The 22,251-nt window shown below is 35.7% G+C and overlaps 1 protein-coding gene across 1 annotated transcript in view; it reads left to right on the top strand.

Moving 5' to 3' along the window:
• Positions 1-22,251, top strand: part of NCAM2 (neural cell adhesion molecule 2) — a 609,436-nt gene that overhangs the window by 439,614 nt on the left and 147,571 nt on the right. The window contains 1 exon segment of the mRNA XM_053706007.1: positions 18,275-18,396. Within this exon segment, the coding sequence (XP_053561982.1) occupies positions 18,275-18,396 (122 nt within the window).

The raw sequence follows: 22,251 nt of genomic DNA, 5'->3' as shown, positions 1-22,251 counted from the left end.
TGATAGGATTCTATCTGCCAATCGGAATTAAGGTAAGAAAATCTGATTGGCTGATTCAATCAGCCAATAAGATTCAAGTTCAATCTGATTGGCTGATCGGAACAGCCTATAGAATGCGAGCTCAATCTGATTGGATCAGCCAATCGGATTGAACTTGAATCTGATTGGCTGATTGAATCAGCCAATCAGATTTTCTTACCTTAATTCCGATTTGCTGATAGAATCCTATCAGCCAATCGGAATTCGAGGGACGCCATATTGGATGACATAATTTGAAGGAAACTTCATTCGTCTTTCAATCGTCGGGCCATTTGGATGTTCCGCGTCAGAGGTCGGAAGAAGCCGGAAGAAAGAAGATTGAAGATGCCGCTTGGAGGAAGACTTCGCCCCGATGGAGGACCTCTTCTTTGCCACTTGGATGAAGACATTGCCGGGGTGGAAGACCTCTTCTTTGCCGCTTGGATGAAGACATTGCCGGGATGGAAGACCTCTTCTTTGCCGCTTGGATGAAGATATCGCCGGGATGGAGGACCACATCTGGATGGAGAGTTCGGCCCGGCTGGGTGAAGACGACTCAAGGTAGGGAGATCTTCTGGGGGTTAGTGTTAGGTTTTTTTTAAGGGGGTTTGGGTGGGTTTAGAGTAGGGGTAAGTGGGTGGTGGGTGTTAATGTTGTGTTTTTTTTTTACAGGCAAAAGAGCTGATTACTTTGGGAAAATGCCCCGCAAAAAGCCCTTTTAAGGGCTGGTAAAAGAGCTGGTTACTTTTTAATTTAGAATAGGGTAGGGCATATTTTTATTTTGGGGGGCTTTATTATTTTATTAGGGGGCTTAGATTAGGTGTAAGTAGCTTAAAATTCTTGTAATCTTTTTTTATTTTTTGTAATTTAGTGTTTTTTTTTTTTGTAATTTAGTTTAGTGTATTTAATTGTATTTTAGTTTAGATATTTGTAGTTTATTTAATTTATTGATTGTGTAGGTGTATTTGTAACTTAGGTTAGGATTTATTTTACAGGTAAATTGGTAATTATTTTAACTAGGTAGCTATTAAATAGTTATTAACTATTTAATAGCTATTGTACCTAGTTAAAATAAATACCAACTTACCTGTAAAATAAGTATAAACCGTAAAATAGCTACAATGTAATTATTAATTATATTGTAGCTATTTTAGGGTTTATTTTATAGGTAAGTATTTAGATTTAAATAGGAATAATTTAGTTAATATTATTAATATTATTTAGATTTATTTTAATAATAATTAAGTTAGGGGTGTTAGAGTTAGATAGGGTTAATATAGTTAATATATATATATATATATATATATATATATATATATATATATAATATAATAACTATATTAACCCTAATATAATGAGGGTTAATATAGTTAATATATATAATATAATAACTATATTAACTATATTAACCCTAATATAATTAGGGTTATTATAGTTAATATATATAATATAATATAATAACTATATTAACCCTAATATAAGTAGGGTTAATATAGTTAATATATATAATATAATAACTATATTAACTATATTAACCCTAATATAATTAGGGTTAATAAAGTTAATATAGGTGGCGGCAGTGTAGGGGGATTAGATTAGGGGTTAATGTATTTAATATAGCTGGCGGCGGGGTAGGAGCTCACATTAGGGGGTAGGTAATGTAGGTGGCGGCGGTGTAAGGAGCTGACATTAGGGAGTAGGTAATGTAGGTGGCGGAGGTGTAAGGGGCTCACATTAGGGGCTAGGTAATGTAGGTGGCGGCGGAGTAAGGGGCTCACATTAGGGGGTAGTTAATGTAGGTGGCGGCGGATTAGAGGTTAAATACTTTATTAGGGATTACGGCGGGGGATTGCGGTTGACAGGTAGATAGACATTGCGCATGCATTAGGTGTTAGGTTTTATTTTGCAGTTCGCGGTTGACAGGTAGATAGACATTGCGCATGCGTTAGGTGTTAGGTTTTATTTTGTAGGTAGTTTAGGGAGTTACGGGGCTCCAATACACAGCGTAAGGCTTACTACGCCTGCAATTTGTGGCAAGGTGAAAATGGAGTAAGATTTCTTCATTTTTGCCACGTAAGTCCTTACGCTGTATATTGGATACCAAACTGCGCTGGTTTGGTATACCTGTCTATGGGCCAAAAAACTACGGCCGAAGGCAGAAATATACGAGCGTAACTATGTTACGCCGTATATGTGATACCAAACCAGCGCAAATTTTGGCGTCGCCGGCTTTTGCGGGCGACGCTGCATATCGGATCGGGGCCCAGATTGTAACATAAAATGTTTAATTATGTGTTTGAATTATAATTTGTATTATTAATTGTGTCACTTTTTTCTGTAAGTTATGATCTTTTTTCTAGCAGAGTAAGCTCTTGTTTGCTGCAATTGTTTTTCAGTGATCAAACGCCACCCACCACTTTCCTTATATAGTGGTGCCAATCCAGAATTGAGTCTGTAGAAGACAGTTTGGCATTGACAATTGTCTTTGAGTTAACAAAACCTCTCTTGTTTTGCTTCATCATAAATTATTCAATAACAAACTATAAACTAGGGAGAGATAAGTGGCAATGTTAGGCTTGTAAAACCTACCACATGCCTGAGAATAATATATATATATATATATAATTTTTTTTTTACAAAAGTGTGGAAGAAAAACAAAAAAATCCAGAACCTATCTTAATACAAAGACACAGGAATTTTTTTCGGTAATTTATGTATATATATATCGAATGACTTAGGGTCAGCTAAAATCAAACGTGGTGCAGACCCCTAAAATTTAAATTTAATCCAGTATTATATAGATAAAGAGAAATGGTAGAGCTATATGAGATACCATAGTTAAAGTAGGGGATTTCAGCACTCAATTTATAACCCATTTAATCCAATTCCTTAGAAATGTACGGCTGCAGAACAACACAAAATCCAAAAAATGAACTACACATGCACAGACTTAAACACATGCAACCAGTTTATTGCAAGAAGTTGCCAACATAAAAATAAACAGCTAAAAAATGCTTATCATCTCTAAAATGCACCACTGCAGTGGATTTTTAATAAAGCATATCAAGCATAATGATGTGTCATCACAGGTATTTAAAGAACTAAATGCAGCAAAAAAATGGTTAAGAACATGTGATCTACAAGTTACTAACTGATATTGTACATAAACAAATTGTGTGCCGATTTCTCTATGATGATAACAGAACAAAGTCCTTTGTATAGACCATATGAGTCCTTTAATAGAGGAAATCAGATGTTATATTTAGTAACAATTTGTATCACTTGGTAATCCAGCTGAGATAAACCATTTTGCAAACATATGTTCGTTAGTTATTGTTAACTGAGGTAAAAACGTCCTCTAATGTTAACTAGAACTTGGCATTGATACCGCTTGATAGCAGATAGATCATCTTTCAGTGGTGAAAAGCAGATACAATAAAGCAGACCTGTGTTAAAGTATTGCAGCAAACATCCGGGAAAACAAAGTCACAGTATTATTGGCAAACGGACCGGGACGTGAGCCTCCAACATCCTTATCTCACCTCTCACAACCGCGTCTCCCTGCTCACTGGGGACACAGACTTGCAGGTGTACGTTTTGCTTCTGTGTGTAAACCGTATCCAGGCGGCTTATAGGAACCACTTGATTACCGCAAGATCCAGGCTTGCTTCCTCAGTTTGAATTTTGAACTTCCCAGGCAGGCTTTGGCCAGCTGCTTCATTCACAGGTGCAATGATAGCTGTTTTTAGGAAAGTCGACGCGCGTTTCGCCCCATAATGCTGAGCGAAACAGGGGCCTCGTCAGGACTGTCCATCTCCTCCAAATTTCAGCCTTTATTGCAGAACCAATGAACTGGGAGGTAGTACTTCAACCAATCAAATTAGCTATTTACACACACCCTTTTAAATTCTTAAACCGAACATTCCTGTTTATTTTAAAGATAAGTTCAATGATTGTCTATATTTTAGATTGATACAATATGGCCTGCATTAAAAAGATGGAACATTTTTTATATTTAGCAACCTCTATACAAAAAACAAAAAAACCGCATGCGAAAAAACCTTATGCATGTTGCAGCTCAATTAAACTTTATTTCTTTGGTTACCATGCCTAGATGAATGTGCTTTACATAAATCCCATATTAACTTGAATTCTGTAAATTTGAAATGACTTACTGGATAGCTACAAATGTTTCTATGAAGGTAAACTTTGACATATAGACCCACAACTAAGAAACAAACTGTACGGAAAATGAATGTCATAGTTAATGACCTATTTATAAAATGAACTAAAAGTGATACAACTTCTCACTTATTTATTTTTTCTCCAGTTAATTTCAACTTCAAGATACGAATCTCTATTTTAGAAAAGATGCATATTCGATCCTTTCGTTTAAGCCTAACGGTGACACCGTATTCAACATAAAGGTCCATCTTGCTTCCTTTTTTAACAAACAGTTATCCTCATCTCCACCTCTTCCATTTGTTATTCCTCTTTCAATCCCTATAAATTTCAAAGAAACAGTACTACTATTATGAATCTCCTTAAAATGACGAGCTACACTTGTATCTCTCCCGTAGAGGATGTCATCTCTGTGCTCCTGTACCCTGTCCTTGAACAAACGTTTTGTTTTACCCACATAGAACAGGGGACAGGAGCACCCCAAAAGGTAAACAACCCTCACTGAGTTACAATTTGAAAAACATCTAATAGTATAATTTTTACCTGTGTTGGCTGAAAATGTTTTGCTTTTTGGCAAATAGGGACAATAGACACAATGCCCACAAGGAAAGCTTCCTTTCACTTGTTTTTTAGTTAACCAGTTTGTAGCTGGTTGAGACCGAGTAAATCTGCTTCTAACTAATTTATCTTTAAGATTAGGAGATTTTTTTGCGGTCAATAGGGGTCTATTTCCTACCTTATCAACTATTTTGTCATCTAAGGTTAAAAGATGCCAATTTTGAGATAGAATATTTCTTATACTTTGCCATTGGCAATTAAATGTAGTAATGAATCTGATGTTATTCTCAGTTTTTGTTTCTTTTTGGTTATACAAAAGGTCTTGACGGTTCAGTTTACTTACTTTATTTAGGGGTTTTTTGACTAGGTTATGAGAATAACCTCTTTCAATGAAACGTTTACACATTTTCTCAGCATGATAATTAAATTTAGTATTTGAAGAACAATTTCTCTTTAATCTCAAGAGTTGGCCATATGGAATGCCTTTTTTCAAGGGCTCTGGATGCCCACTCGAGGCTTCCAACAGATTGTTTGTTGCCGTGTCTTTACGAAAATTTTCAGTTGAGATACGGCTTCCTTCTTTTTGAATACAAATGTCTAAAAAGGGTAATTCCTTATTGCTATAGGAATAAGTTAGAAAAATGTTGCGATCATTTTTATTTAACTCAGAAATGAAGTCATGTAGGCAGGTCTGGTTAACTAAAAAACAAGTGAAAGGAAGCTTTCCTTGTGGGCATTGTGTCTATTGTCCCTATTTGCCAAAAAGCAAAACATTTTCAGCCAACACAGGTAAAAATTATACTATTAGATGTTTTTCGAATTGTAACTCAGTGGGGGTTGTTTACCTTTTGGGGTGCTCCTGTCCCCTGTTCTATGTGGGTAAAACAAAACGTTTGTTCAAGGACAGGGTACAGGAGCACAGAGATGACATCCTCTACGGGAGAGATACAAGTGTAGCTCGTCATTTTAAGGAGATTCATAATAGTAGTACTGTTTCTTTGAAATTTATAGGGATTGACAGAGGAATAACAAATGGAAGAGGTGGAGATGAGGATAACTGTTTGTTAAAAAAGGAAGCAAGATGGACCTTTATGTTGAATACGGTGTCACCGTTAGGCTTAAACGAAAGGATCGAATATGCATCTTTTCTAAAATAGAGATTCGTATCTTGAAGTTGAAATTAACTGGAGAAAAAATAAATAAGTGAAAAGTTGTATCACTTTTAGTTAATTTTATAAATAGGTCATTAACTATGACATTCATTTTCCGTACAGTTTGTTTCTTAGTTGTGGGTCTATATGTCAAAGTTTACCTTCATAGAAACATTTGTAGCTATCCAGTAAGTCATTTCAAATTTACAGAATTCAAGTTAATATGGGATTTATGTAAAGCACATTCATCTAGGCATGGTAACCAAAGAAATAAAGTTTAATTGAGCTGCAACATGCATAAGGTTTTTTTCGCATGCAGTTTTTTTGTTTTTTGTATAGAGGTTGCTAAATATAAAAAATGTTCCATCTTTTTAATGCAGGCCATATTGTATCAATCTAAAATATAGACAATCATTGAACTTATCTTTAAAATAAACAGGAATGTTCGGTTTAAGAATTTAAAAGGGTGTGTGTAAATAGCTAATTTGATTGGTTGAAGTACTACCTCCCAGTTCATTGGTTCTGCAATAAAGGCTGAAATTTGGAGGAGATGGACAGTCCTGACGAGGCCCCTGTTTCGCTCAGCATTATGGGGCGAAACGCGCGTCGACTTTCCTAAAAACAGCTATCATTGCACCTGTGAATGAAGCAGCTGGCCAAAGCCTGCCCGGGAAGTTCAAAATTCAAACTGAGGAAGCAAGCCTGGATCTTGCGGTAATCAAGTGGTTCCTATAAGCCGCCTGGATACGGTTTACACACAGAAGCAAAACGTACACCTGCAAGTCTGTGTCCCCAGTGAGCAGGGAGACGCGGTTGTGAGAGGTGAGATAAGGATGTTGGAGGCTCACGTCCCGGTCCGTTTGCCAATAATACTGTGACTTTGTTTTCCCGGATGTTTGCTGCAATACTTTAACACAGGTCTGCTTTATTGTATCTGCTTTTCACCACTGAAAGATGATCTATCTGCTATCAAGCGGTATCAATGCCAAGTTCTAGTTAACATTAGAGGACGTTTTTACCACGGTTAACAATAACTAACGAACATATGTTTGCAAAATGGTTTATCTCAGCTGGATTACCAAGTGATACAAATTGTTACTAAATATAACATCTGATTTCCTCTATTAAAGGACTCATATGGTCTATACAAAGGACTTTGTTCTGTTATCATCATAGAGAAATCGGCACACAATTTGTTTATGTACAATATCAGTTAGTAACTTGTAGATCACATGTTCTTAACCATTTTTTTGCTGCATTTAGTTCTTTAAATACCTGTGATGACACATCATTATGCTTGATATGCTTTATTAAAAATCCACTGCAGTGGTGCATTTTAGAGATGATAAGCATTTTTTAGCTGTTTATTTTTATGTTGGCAACGTCTTGCAATAAACTGGTTGCATGTGTTTAAGTCTGTGCATGTGTAGTTCATTTTTTGGATTTTGTGTTGTTCTGCAGCCGTACATTTCTAAGGAATTGGATTAAATGGGTTATAAATTGAGTGCTGAAATCCCCTACTTTAACTATGGTATCTCATATAGCTCTACCATTTCTCTTTATCTATATAATACTGGATTAAATATATATATATATATATATATATATATATACAGTATTTCACAAAAGTGAGTGCATGTTTATTTAAATATTTTGTAAATATGTTATTATATCTTTTCATGTGACAAAACTAAGGCCTAGATTTGGAGTTTGGCGGTAGCCGTGAAAACCAGCGTTAGAGGCTCCTAACGCTGGTTTTAGGCTACCGCCGGTATTTGGAGTCAGTCAGGAAAGGGTCTAACGCTCACTTTTCAGCCGCGACTTTTCCATACCGCAGATCCCCTTACGTCAATTGCGTATCCTATCTTTTCAATGGGATCTTCCTAACTCCGGTATTTAGAGTCGTGTCTGAAGTGAGCGTTAGAATTCTAACGACAAAACTCCAGCCGCAGAAAAAAGTCAGTAGTTAAGAGATTTCTGGGCTAGCGCCGGTTTATAAAGCTCTTAACTACTGTACTCTAAAGTATACTAACACCCATAAACTACCTATGTACCCCTAAACCGAGGTCCCCCCACATCGCCGCCACTCGATTAAATTTTTTTAACCCCTAATCTGCCGACCGCCACCTACGTTATCCTTATGTACCCCTAATCTGCTGCCCCTAACACCGCCGACCCCTATATTATATTTATTAACCCCTAACCTGCCCCCCACAACGTCGCAGCCAGCTACCTACAATAATTAACCCCTAATCTGCCGACCGCAAAGAGCTGCCACCTACATTATAGCTATGTACCCCTAATCTGCTGCCCCTAACACCGCCGACCCCTATATTATATTTATTAACCCCTAATCTGCCCCCCTCAACGTCGCCGACACCTGCCTACACTTATTAACCCCTAATCTGCCGAGCGGACCTGAGCGCTACTATAATAAATGTATTAACCCCTAATCCGCCTCACTAACCCTATCATAAATAGTATTAACCCCTAATCTGCCCTCCCTAACATCGCCGACACCTACCTTCAATTATTAACCCCTAATCTGCCGACCGGAGCTCACCGCTATTCTAATAAATGTATTAACCCCTAAAGCTAAGTCTAACCCTAACACTAACACCCCCCTAAGTTAAATATAATTTTTATCTAACGAAATAAATTAACTCTTATTAAATAAATTATTCCTATTTAAAGCTAAATACTTACCTGTAAAATAAATCATAATATAGCTACAATATAAATTATAATTATATTATAGCTATTTTAGGATTAATATTTATTTTACAGGTAACTTTGTATTTATTTTAACCAGGTACAATAGCTATTAAATAGTTAAGAACTATTTAATAGCTAAAATAGTTAAAATAATTACAAAATGACCTGTAAAATAAATCCTAACCTAAGTTACAATTAAACCTAACACTATACTATCATTAAATTAATTAAATAAAATACCTACAATTACCTACAATTAAACCTAACACTACACTATCAATACATTAATTAAATACAATACCTACAAATAACTACAATGAAATAAACTAACTAATTTACAAAAAATAAAAAAATATTTACAAACATAAGAAAAATCTTACAACAATTTTAAACTAATTACACCTACTCTAAGCCCCGTAATAAAATAACAAAACACCCCAAAATAAAAAATGCCCTACCCTATTCTAAATTACTAAAGTTCAAAGCTCTTTTACCTTACCAGCCCTGAACAGGGCCCTTTGCGGGGCATGCCCCAAAGAATTCAGCTCTTTTGCCTGGAAAAAAAACCATACAATACCCCCCCCAACATTACAACCCACCACCCACATACCCCTAATCTAACCCAAACCCCCCTTAAATAAACCTAACACTAAGCCCCTGAAGATCATCCTACCTTGTCTTAACCATACCAGGTTCACCGATCGGTCCTGGCTCCAAAATCTTCATCCAACCCAAGCGGGGGCTGGCGATCCATCATCCGGCGGCTGAAGAGGTCCAGAAGAGGCTCCAAAGTCTTCATCCTATCCGGGAAGAAGAGTAGATCCGGACCGGCAACCATCATCTTCCAAGCGGCATCTTCTATCTTCATCCGATGAGGACCGGCTCCATCCTGAAGACCTCCACCGCGGACCCATCTTCATCCGGCGATCAGCCAATCAGATTGAGCTCGCATTCTATTGGCTGTTCCAATCAGCCAATAGAATGCGAGCTCAATCTGATTGGCTGATTGGATCAGCCAATCGGATTGAACTTGATTCTGATTGGTTGATTCCATCAGCCAATCAGAATATTCCTACCTTAATTCCGATTGGCTGATAGAATCCTATCAGCCGATCGGAATTCGAGGGACGCCATCTTGGATGACGTCCCTTAAAGGAACCGTCATTCTTCAGTTGGACGTCGCCGGATGAAGATGGGTCCGCGGTGGAGGTCTTCAGGATGGAGCCGGTCCTCATCTGATGAAGATAGAAGATGCCGCTTGGAAGATGATGGTTTCCGGTCCGGATCTACTCTTCTTCCCGGATAGGATGAAGACTTTGGAGCCTCTTCTGGACCTCTTCAGCTGCCGGATGATGGATCGCCAGCCCCCGCTTGGGTTGGATGAAGATTTTGGAGCCAGGACCGATCGGTGAACCTGGTATGGTGAAGACAAGGTAGGAAGATCTTCAGGGGCTTAGTGTTAGGTTTATTTAAGGGGGGTTTTGGTTAGATTAGGGGTATGTGGGTGGTGGGTTGTAATGTTGGGGGGGGGTATTGCATGTTTTTTTTACAGGCAAAAGAGCTGAATTCTTTGGAGCATGCCCCGCAAAGGGCCCTGTTCAGGGCTGGTAAGGTAAAAGAGCTTTGAACTTTAGTAATTTAGAATAGGGTAGGGCATTTTTTATTTTGGGGGGATTTGTTATTTTATTAGTGGGCTTAGAGTAGGTGTAATTAGTTTAAAATTGTTGTAAGATTTTCCTTATGTTTGTAAATATTTTTTTATTTTTTGTAACTTAGTTCTTTTTTATTTTATGTACTTTAGTTAGTTTATTTCATTGTAGTTATTTGTAGATATTGTATTTAATTAATGTATTGATAGTGTAGTGTTAGGTTTAATTGTAGGTAATTGTACATATTTTATTTAATTAATTTAATGATAGTGTAGTGTTAGGTTTAATTGTAACTTAGGTTAGGAATTATTTTACAGGTAATTTTTTTATTATTTTAACTAGGTAACTATTAAATAGTTATTAACTATTTAATAGCTATTGTACCTGGTTAAAATAAATACAAAGTTGCCTGTAAAATAAATATTAATCCTAAAATAGCTATAATATAATTATAATTTATAGTGTCGCTATATTAGGATTTATTTTACAGGTAAGTATTTAGCTTTAAATAGGAATAATTTATTTAATAAGAGATAATTAATTTCGTTAGATTAAAATTATATTTAATTTAGGGGGGTGTTAGTGTTAGGGTTAGATTTAGCTTTAGGGGTTAATACATTTATTAGAATAGCGGTGAGCTCCAGTCGGCAGATTAGGGGTTAATAATTGAAGTTAGGTGTCGGCGATGTTAGGGAGGGCAGATTAGGGGTTAATACTATTTATTATAGGGTTAGTGAGGCGGATTAGGGGTTAATAACTTTATTATAGTAGCGCTCAGGTCCGGTCGGCAGATTAGGGGTTAATAAGTGTAGGCAGGTGGAGGCGACGTTGTGGGGGGCAGATTAGGGGTTAATAAATATAATATAGGGGTCGGCGGTGTTAGGGGCAGCAGATTAGGGGTACATAGGGATAATGTAAGTAGCGGCGGTTTACGGAGTGGCAGATTAGGGGTTAAAAATAATATACAGGGGTCAGCGATAGCGGGGGCGGCAGAATAGTGGTTAATAAGTGTAAGGTTAGGGGTGTTTAGACTCGGGGTACATGTTAGAGTGTTAGGTGCAGACGTAGGAAGTGTTTCCCCATAGCAAACAATGGGGCTGCGTTAGGAGCTGAACGCGGCTTTTTTGCAGGTGTTAGGTTTTTTTTTCAGCTCAAACAGCCCCATTGTTTCCTATGGGGGAATCGTGCACGAGCACGTTTTTGAGGCTGGCCGCGTCCGTAAGCAACTCTGGTATCGAGAGTTGAAGCTGCGTTAAATATGCTCTACGCTCCTTTTTTGGAGCCTAACGCTGACTTTATATGGACTCTCAATACCAGAGTTATTTTAAAGGAGCGGACAGAAAAAAGCCAGCGTTAGATATGTGGGTCGTTACCGACAAAACTCTAAATCTAGCCGTAAAGAAATAGCACTTTGCTACAATGTAAAGTAGTAAGTGTACAGCCTGTATAACAGTGTCAATTTTCTGTCCCCTCAAAATAACTCAACACACAGCCATTAATGTCTAAACCGTTGGCAGCAAAAGTGAGTACACCCCTAAGTGGAAATTTTCAAATTGGGCCCAAAGTGTCAATATTTTGTGTGGCCACCATTATTTTGCAGCACTGCCTTTACCCTCTTGGGCATGGAGTTCACCAGAGCTTCACAGGTTGCCACTGGAGTCCTCTTCCACTCCTCCATGACGACATCACAGAGCTGGTGGATGTTAGAGACCTTGTGCTCCCCCACCTTCCATTTGAGGATGCCCCCCAGATGCTCAATAGGGTTTAGGTCTGGAGACATGCTTGACCAGTCCATCACCTTTATCCTCAGCTTCTTTAACAAGGCAGTGATCATCTTGAAAGTGTATTTGGGGTTATTATGTTGGAATACTGCCCTACTACCCAGTCTCCGAAGGGAGGGTCATGCTCTTCTTCAGTATGTCACAGTACGTGTTGGCATTCATGGTTCCCTCAATGAACTGTAACTCCCCAGTGCCGGCAACACTCATGCAGGCCCAGACCATGACACTCCCACCACCATTCTTGACTGTAGGCAAGACACACTTGTCTTTGCACTCCTCACCTGGTTGCAGCCACACACGCTTGACACCATCTGAACCAAATCAGTTTATCTTGGTCTCATCGGACCCCATGACATGGTTTCAATAACCCATGTCCTTAGTCTGCTTGTCTTAAGCAAATTGTTTGCGGGTTTTCTTGTGCATTATCTTCTTAGGAGAGGCTTCCTTCTGGGACAACAGACATGCAGACCAATTTGATGCAGTGTGCGTCTGAGCACTGACAAGCTGACCTCCCACTCCTTCAACCTCTGCAGCAATGCTGGCAGCACTCATATGTATATTTCCCAAAGACAACCTCTGGATATGACGCTGAGCATGTGCACTCAACTTCTTTGGTCGACCATGGCGAGGCCTGTTCTGAGTGGAAACTGTCCTGTGAAACCCCTGTATGGTCTTGCCCACCGTGCTGCAGCTCAATTTCAGAGTCTTGGCAATCTTCTTATAGCCTGAGCCATCTTTATGTAGAGCAACAATTCTTTTTTTCAGATCCTCAGAGAGTTCTTTGCCATGAGATGCCATGTTGAACTTCCAGTGACCAGTATGAGAGAGTGTGAGAGCGATAACACCAAATTTTACACACCTGCTCCCCATTCACACCTGAGACCTTGTAACACTAATGAGTCACATGACACCGGGGATGGCTAATTGGGCCAATTTGGACATTTCCACTTAGGGGTATACTCACTTTTGTTGCCAACGGTTTAGACATTAATGGCTCTGTATTGAGTTATTTTGAGGGGACAGCAAATTTACACTGTTATACAGGCTGTACACTCACTACTTTACATTGTAGCAAAGTGTCATTTCTTCAGTGTTGGCACATAAAAAGGTATAATAAAATATTTACAAAAATGTGAGGGGTGTACTCACTTTTGTGAGATACTGTATATATAGAGCTAATAGACATAGCACTCTCTGGTATTATCAAGTGTATAGCACAATTTTATTACAGTGACATTTTGGGGTATTCACCCCTTCATCAGGTCTGATGAAGGGGTGAATACCGGAAAGCTTCACTGTAATAAAATTGTGTTATACACTTGATAAGACCAGCAACTGCTTTGTCTATTAGCTCTATTTACCACTCCTAGCACCCTGGCATATGAAGTTTGTTAGTGGGAGTGCACCTATTTCTACAGAATATATATATATATATATATATATATATATATATATATATATATAATTAGTTATTTAAATATTGAAAAAATAAGGGTAACAAGTCCATAAAGCAGTGGGGGCCGCCATATTGTTACTTAGTTTTACCAGGGCCAGGGGATGGTTATAAATAGCTTACTATATTGTGCAACCAAATACTGTGTGGAATATAGCTGTGTCTGCTCTCTCACTTTTAACAGAAATTGGAAAGCCCATAATATTCAGAATTAAAGTGAATGTACACTTGCGCGTACTCGCTCAAGTCATAGGATATAATTTAAAATATGAGTGAGACTTTCATTCATCAAATGGGTAATTTATCCTGATCTTCTGAGATTTTAATATTTTAATGCCAGAACGATAAGCGCCTGTCCTCCGCCTGCCATAGTCCTCAGTTCATTGACAGATGACAAATCTGCAATCCACTAATTGTTGTTTCCCCCCGGGCCGCAACATTTGTGCAAAGGGACTAAACACCCCGGGGGAGGAACAATGATTGGTGGATTGCAGATTTGTCATCTGTCAATCAACTGAGGACTATGGCGGTTGGAGGAACGGCGCTTATCAATCTGGCATTAAAATTTTAAAATCTCAGAAGATCAGGATACATTTCCCATTTGATGAATGAAAGTCTCACTTATTTTTTAAATTCTATCCTATAACTTGAGCAAGTACGCTCAAGTTTACATTTGCTTTAAATTACTGGAAAAACAAACAACATAAATAATGAAAGTATATTGCAAATGGTTTTACTATATATAATTAAACAGTTTTAATGTCCCTTTAATGCTTTTGGTGATATGAACTGAAACACATATAACCCTAAGACCTCCACACAAGGAAGAAGCAATATAGGAACTGGAAGAAATAACATTCTTTAAATGTCCAATTCAGTTGTGGTTCTTGGCACTGAATGTTGTCTTGCCGACATTGAAAGAACATTTTCTGCAGCTATTGTAATTGAATCTGGGAGCTTCAAATGATGCTGGATCCAGGTTTTAATTGTGATGATGTAAATGCTACAAAATTGGAATTAACATTTAAATTGCAAATGTTTTATGCACCCAAACTCTTGTTTACAAACAGCAAGCAGATTTTCACACTATAGTGACATTTGCATTCTGGTTACGTGCTTTTTTTTCATTCATCCGCTACAAAGAATAAATCAGAGGAATTACATCATTCAGGGCTTTAGAATTTAGCACTAATTCAGTAACAGTTATGTTGTAAATACAATTAGTTATGTTCATTAACAAAATAAGAAAATCGACATTTTGTGTGGCAGAATTACCAGGAATTAAAATCCCTGAATTGTTCAATCCCAGAATCATTTCTGCATTCTTTAAGATTAATGATAAATAAGTCAGACATACTGTAATTGTTTATAGCTATTATCTATATTTTTATTTTGCATCACACAGTTTGTGTTATATAATATATATTTTATATGCATCTATTTATAATAATAGTAATGCACCCCCCTTACACTAATGTTTTTACACCCCATGGTTTTGTTCATTTACATTTATTGGCTTAATTTGGAGATATATTTATATTGTGGAAGTGGAAGAGTTAAATGTAGTCCTTTCATTTGGATTCAATAATTTACCCTTATATAAGGAAGTGATGAAATGATTTTAACGGTCTATGATTAAAGGGACATGAAACCCATTTTTTTCTTTCATTATTCACATAAAGCATACTATGTTATGTGATTCAGTTAGAGCATGCAATTGTAAGCAACTTTTTAATTTACTCCTATTATCAATTTTTCTTCGTTCTCTTGCTATCTTTATTTGAAAAAGAAGGCATCTAAGCTATTCTTTGGTTCAGACCCTGGATTGCACTTGTTTATTGGTCGGTTAAATTAATCCACCAATCAGCAAGAACAACCCAGGTTGTTCACCAAAAATGGGCTGGCATCTAAACTTACATACTTGCTTTTAAAATAAAGATTCCAAGAGAATAAAGAAAATTTGATAGTAGGAGTAAATTAGAAATTTGCTTAAAATTGCATGCTCTTTCTGAATCACGAAAGAAAATGTTTGGGTTCAGTGTCCCTTTAAATAACTTTCCATGTTACTTCTATCCTCAAATTTGCTTCATTCTCTTGGTGTCCTTTGTTGAGTGGAGCAGCAATGCATTCCTAGGAGCTAGCTGAATACTAATGGGCCAGTGACAACAGGCATATAGTATAACAATAGCTAGCTCACAGTAGTGCACTGCTGCTTCTAGATATGTTTTTTAACAAAAAATACCAAGAGAACAAAATGAATTAGGTTATAAAAGTAAATTGGAAAGTATTTTGCATGCTCTATCTGAATCATAGAAGTTTAATGTTTATGTTACTGTCCCTTTAAGGACTTGTTGGAGTTCCTCTCCATAGTTTTTGAAATAATACATTTAAATGTTTTAATGCTTTGTTCATCTCAGGGAGTGCAGTTATATATTTTTACCAACATTATCAATGTATTCAGAGTTTATTCATATGGAATGCGACTGGTAGTTATTAAATATGAATTCTTTCTTTTTATGACTAATGCAGGTTTTTCAAATTATCACACGACAGAAAAACATTAATGGAAACTGACAATGTTACTATAAAGGGCTAGAGTGGAGCGCTAACAGTTGTGTGTGATCTAGAAGGGGTTTATTGAAGCTCTTTATTTGTGTCAGAAGTAACGCACATATTAGAAGTTAAAAGTAAACTTGTTTGTTCAAACACAATTGAATTTAATGCATGTCGGGATAGTCGACCTCAGAGCTCTGGTTAACTGTTATGCTCGACTAAATATGTGCTCGAAATACATCAAAATTACATTTAAAAGTACAGTTACACTCAAAATAACACTGTCTAATAAATGAATAAAATAGTTATAAGGGCTCAAAGATATGAGGTCTCAGGTGTTAGGGGAAAAATGCATGCAAAGGGTTTTAACTAGGGATGGGCGGATGTTTTGCAACATTCGAAAAACGGCACAAATTTTAACACATTCGTTCGTTCGAATCGAATTTCAAATGTATACATAACATTCTAACATTCGATTTTTGAATGTTCGGTTTTGAATTTTATGATTACATTCGAAAATATTATTTTCGAAAAATTTGAATTTAGATTTGTAATAGTATTTCTAATGCTTTCTTTAAATGTAATATTCAAATTATGCAATATTCGAATTCGAAAAATTCGAATTTATATGTTTGTAATAGTATTTCTAATGCTTTCTTTAAATGTAATATTTGAATTATGCAATATTCTATATAGAAACATTCAAAATGATATATTTGTATCTAATATGTATCAATTTACTAGATTCCCTCCCTACCACATGAACTAATGAACTTCTGAATAGTATTTATTAAATAGAATGTTAAATTCGAAATTTTGAATGTGGACATTTGATATAATTATAAACATTCGAATTCGAAAGTGACATTCGAAAACTGTAAATAGCATTTGATTATAGAATTTTTAAGAACATTCGTTCCTATCAACATTCGGATTTATAATTCAAATTTTGGTAATAACATTCGTTCTAACATTCGAAATTCGAAAATGTACACATTCGCCCATCCCTAGTTTTAACACATATATGTATGTATACCTATCCATTTATATGTGTATATATGTATTTACAGACATATACACACATATAAATACATATGTAGACAAATATACCATATGTGCATTGGAGCACTTTGCAGACATGTAGCTGAAAACATGAAAAATCATATTTGTAAAATGTTTGTATTTAATAGTGTTTAACTATGTATTTACTATAAATATTTCACATTCCAATGTTCTTCACATAAGGGAATATGTTCTAAGTATTTATAAATAGATATTTACATGCATACATACATACAGTACTGTGCAAAAGTTTTAGTCGAAAAGTAGAAAAATAGAAAAAAACCTGTGATACTGTGGAGCTGTACACTATTTGTGTGTATTCTGTGCAAAAGTTTTTGGCCAGCATTAGATTCGTTGTTTTAGATTAGTTGTTTTAGCAATGGTATAATGACCATTTTTTCTCAGTCTCTTTATTATAATACAACCTGAAAATACAGGATATTTGTATGCAACAGAAAAAAAATCCAGAAAAAAATCCTTCTATAGGCTAAAGTGGCAAGTATTTGGTGTGACCTCCCATAGCAGGAACCTGGCTCCCATAAACCTGAAATGTAAAGTGACATAAAATACAAAGCACAAAGTGTAACAAAACTCTCATATCATGCAGTGCTATATTGCACTGGGCTTGTCTCTCCTTTACATACAGAAATGAGAGAGATCTTGCAGTTCTTTTAAATATTCAATGAGTTCAGCCCCTGTAAAGTCTGAACTGCAATTTCTCCCCAAGCTGGAGATTCCTTTGAATATGAGGGCCTGGGAGAATTGTCTTTGGTAACCTGTATTTAAGAATTTGTAGGATTATATGAGATGTGTTTTTTTTTTGTTTCAAAAGCTAAATGCACTGGGGTTTTTTAGTTTTTGTTTGTTTACTTACCTGCAAAAGGGTGGTTGTTTAACCTTTGAACTGCTGACTGAAAGTAAAGACTGTTTAAAAGTGTTTTTTTTTTTTTTTGCCTCATTCTATTTGTGTTTAAACATTTCATGACAAGGTCCACTCCATCACAGCGCTCTAATCCTAACGGGGTCCAGAGATATTGGTAGTACACCCTGGGCTATCAATAGCGCTCCACTTATAATCAAGGCCATAGTGTTTAATATATATATTTCATAAATAAATGATGACACAAGAAATTAACATAACTCTTTTCATAGGTGAACCAAGCCCACCGGCTATCCATGGGCAACCAGGAGGGGGGAAAAGTTTTAAACTTAGCATTACCAAGCAGGATGATGGAGGAGCGCCAATTTTGAATTATGTCATAAAGTATCGAAGTGTAAGTATTATGTTTTCTAAAGTTAATTTTAACAACCTTGCATCATGAATTAACCCAAAACAGAGTATTAGCAGCACAACTAAATGGGTAAAATATGTTATCTTGAGGGTTATAGAGAGTGTGTGCGGTTGGAATTATTATATTCCAAATATAATATATCTGATCTTAAATACCAATATATCAGAAAGTGATAGGTATTTTATATAAAAATAATGATCCTACAAATTGTAACCAATGCACATAAAATTACATACAAATACACTAGAAGGCAGCACTACCTGAAGTGTATAGATCCTATGAGCTATAATGACCAAATATTAGTAAATATTGAACATATTAAAGGATCAAGGAATGGTACATTTACCACTTCTAGATATGTAAAAAGTAATAGTTCTTAGAATCCAGGGAAGTCCCAATAAAGCCTTTAATTTTTTCAGATTCCAGGGTTCTCCCAATCACCTTGATCCATGGGGTGCAGCAACTTTCAGAGGTGTGTCACTGAACACTCTCTATGAGGCAATCCTGTAGCAAAAAGAGAAGAAAGCGCAACCCCACATCAAGGTAGACGTTTAAGCTTTATTACACACACTGCATGCGGTTACAAACACTTACAAGATAAAATTGTTTAACAAGTCTGTATCCCAAACAGGGAAGAAGAGAGGAAAATCTCAGTTCGGTTAGGATGTCTCCGGTATAATCCAATATATGGGATCTTTCTCTGTTAAAGTTCCTTTCCTTGGAGCAACTTTTCATTGGTATCCAATATTTCCCCTTGAAAAAGTTTGCATAAGGTGAACGAAACGCGTTGGGGCGGAGCCTTGTGTTGCTCCAAGGAAAAGAACTTTAACAGAGAAAGATCCTGGCGTCCATATATTGAAGTATACCAGAGACATCCTAACCGGACTGAGATTTTCCTCTCTTCTTCCCTGTTTGGGATACAGACTTGTTAAACAGTTTTATCTTGTAAGTGTTTGTAACCGCATGCAGTGTGTGTAATAAAGCTTAAACGTCTAACTTGATGTGGGGTTGCACTTTTTTCTCTTTTCGCTACAACCTTGCATCATGACCTGGTGAAATATTTTTGGAGGTATTAATTGTATTGTGTGGCATTTCTAAGTATATAAGAAGATATTAACAAAATCCTGTTTTTTCTTTTTTCTTTAAACATCTTAAAATCTATTATTATGCCAGTGAATTGTATTTTTTATGTGTTACATGCTCTTAACAGCTTTTGAAAACCATAAAAAGTGACAGTACAACATAATGCTTGAAGTAGACACCCTAAAGTTGGATGTGAAAAAAATTAATCATTCAAAACTGCATGCAGGATCCACTGGCCATTTTGATTTGTCAGTTTGTAAATTTTATTATGAACTCAACAATTTTCTCTGTTCAATCTAAAAGAAAGTATGTTAAAGTGTATTACAGTGCCTGAAAAAAAAATGAATGTTCCAATGCTAATTAAACATCCTTTTTTTTGTGGGAAATAGTTCCTATCAACCAGTAAGTAAAATATACCTAAGCAGTGTTCTCTACGTAGCCAGATAAGTGGTATTATAAAGTAGCCAAATAGCGGTATTATAAAATTTACTGTTATTTATTAACATTACTTAAGCTTTCCAAAGCACAAATTAATTTTATACTTTAACATAAATTGATTTAATGATAATGTGTGCAACAAACATTGAAACACTATAATATTAACTAATTATAGCTTAACCCCTTAAGGACCAAACCATTTTTTCAATTGCTTACCCTTAAGGACCAGGGCTATTTTTAAATTGCTGCGGTTTGTGTTTAGCTGTAATTTTCCTCTTACTCATTTACTGTACCCACACATATTATATACCGTTTTTCTCGCCATTAATTGGACTTTCTACAGATACCATTATTTTCATCATATTTTATAATTTACTATAAAAAATTATAAAATATGATGAAAAAATTAAAAAAGCACACTTTTTCTAACTTTGACCCTCAAAATCTGTTACACATCTACAGCGACCAAAAAAACACCAATGCTAAATAGTTTCTAAATTTTGTCCTGAGTTTAGAAATACCCAATGTTTACATGTTCTTTGCTTTTTTGCAAGTTATAGGGCAATAAATACAAGTAGCACTTTGCTATTTCAAACCATATATATACGTAATTAGTGATAGTTACGTTGTAACACTTATATCTGTCAGGAATCCCTGAATATCCGTTGACATGTGTATATATATATATATATATATATATATATATATATATATATATATATATTAGTAGACAACCCAAAGTATTGATCTAGAACTATTTTGGTATATTTAATGCCCCATTTTACAGCCAAATGTGATCAAATAAAAAAATTGTTAACCTTTTCACTAACTTTAGGTTCCTCACTGAAATTATTTACAACTATGGTTGTAAATGCTTCTCTGGGATCCCCTTTATTCAGAAATAGCAGACATTTATGGCTTTGGCATTACATTTTGGTAATTAGAAGGCCGCTAAATGCCGCTGCGCACTTGTATTATGCCCAGCAGTAAAGGGGTTCATTAGGTATCTTGTAGGGAGGTTGTATGGTTCATTTTAGCTTTAGTGTTGTGTAGTAGACAACCCAAAGTATTAATGTAGGCCCATTTTGGTATATTTCATGACACCCTATTATCATCAATTGTGATCAAATAAAAAAAAAAAAAAACTTTTTCTCAATCTTTAGGTTCTCACTGAAATTATTTACAAACAGCTTGTGCAATTATGGCACAAATGGTTGTAAATGCTTCGTTGGGATCCCCTTTGTTTAGAAATAGCAGACATTGGCTGATGGCTGTCACATGATACAGGGGGCTGGCATATTGGGAAAAAATTTAATTTGTCAGAAAAAATCTACTGTTTATTAAAAATTCAGAGGAAGTGTTATTGCATTGTCTTTTTATTTTGCACTTGATAATTATGCAATTCTACTATATTTAAAAAGGGACAAGAAACACATTTTTTTTCTGATTCACCTAGAGAATATAATTTTAAAAAACATTTAAATTTACTTTTATTATATAATTTGCTTCATTCTTTAGATATCCTTTGTTGAAGAAATAGCAATTTCCATGGATGAGCCAATTACACTAGGCATCTGTGTGCAACTACTCAGCCTATTTAGATTTTCAACAAATGATATCAAGAGAATGAAGCAAATTAAATAAGAAAAGTAAATTGGAAAGTTGTTTAAAATTGCATGCTCTTTCTAAATCAAGAAAGTAAAATGTGGTTTTCATTTACCTTTAATGGTCCTTTAAGCCTTAGCATCAGTACTCTATCAATGACCCTAAAAGAGTAAAGTATATATATATATATATATATATATATATATATATATATATATATATATATATATATATATACTGTATATATGTATGTGTTATTTAAATATTCACTATAATGTCCATTGGTTCAATATGCTCATGGACCAGAATATGCATAAAGGATTACAAACCTCACAAAGCCACTTGATGCTGACCAGTAGAAACAACTCACTAAATATCAGAGCAAAAACAACCCTCAGGTTACTTAGAAATAAAAAACAATGCTTTATTAGATCTATTTAAAAATGAGTGAATATGGATGGATCTCCCAAAGTCCTCTTATGTGTTTTGCGTCACTACACAGTTTCATCATAGATCTGTTATTAAGCAATTTGTTGTGCCACGAAACATAAGAAACATAAGAGAATATTGTAAGATTCCTCCTATGTTTTTAAATAAATCGAATAATGCATTGCTTTTATTTTTAAAGTACTACGAGCATGATTTCCCCCCCCCCCATACATTCCAGTGATGGCTGTCTTCTTAGTTTGATGTTCTATTACTTGTTAGCTT

The sequence above is a fragment of the Bombina bombina genome, chromosome 3 (assembly GCF_027579735.1).
Source record: "Bombina bombina isolate aBomBom1 chromosome 3, aBomBom1.pri, whole genome shotgun sequence".
Classification (NCBI taxonomy): domain Eukaryota; kingdom Metazoa; phylum Chordata; class Amphibia; order Anura; family Bombinatoridae; genus Bombina; species Bombina bombina.
Note: the sequence above shows the minus strand (reverse complement) of the source record. Positions and strands in the feature narration are given on the sequence as shown.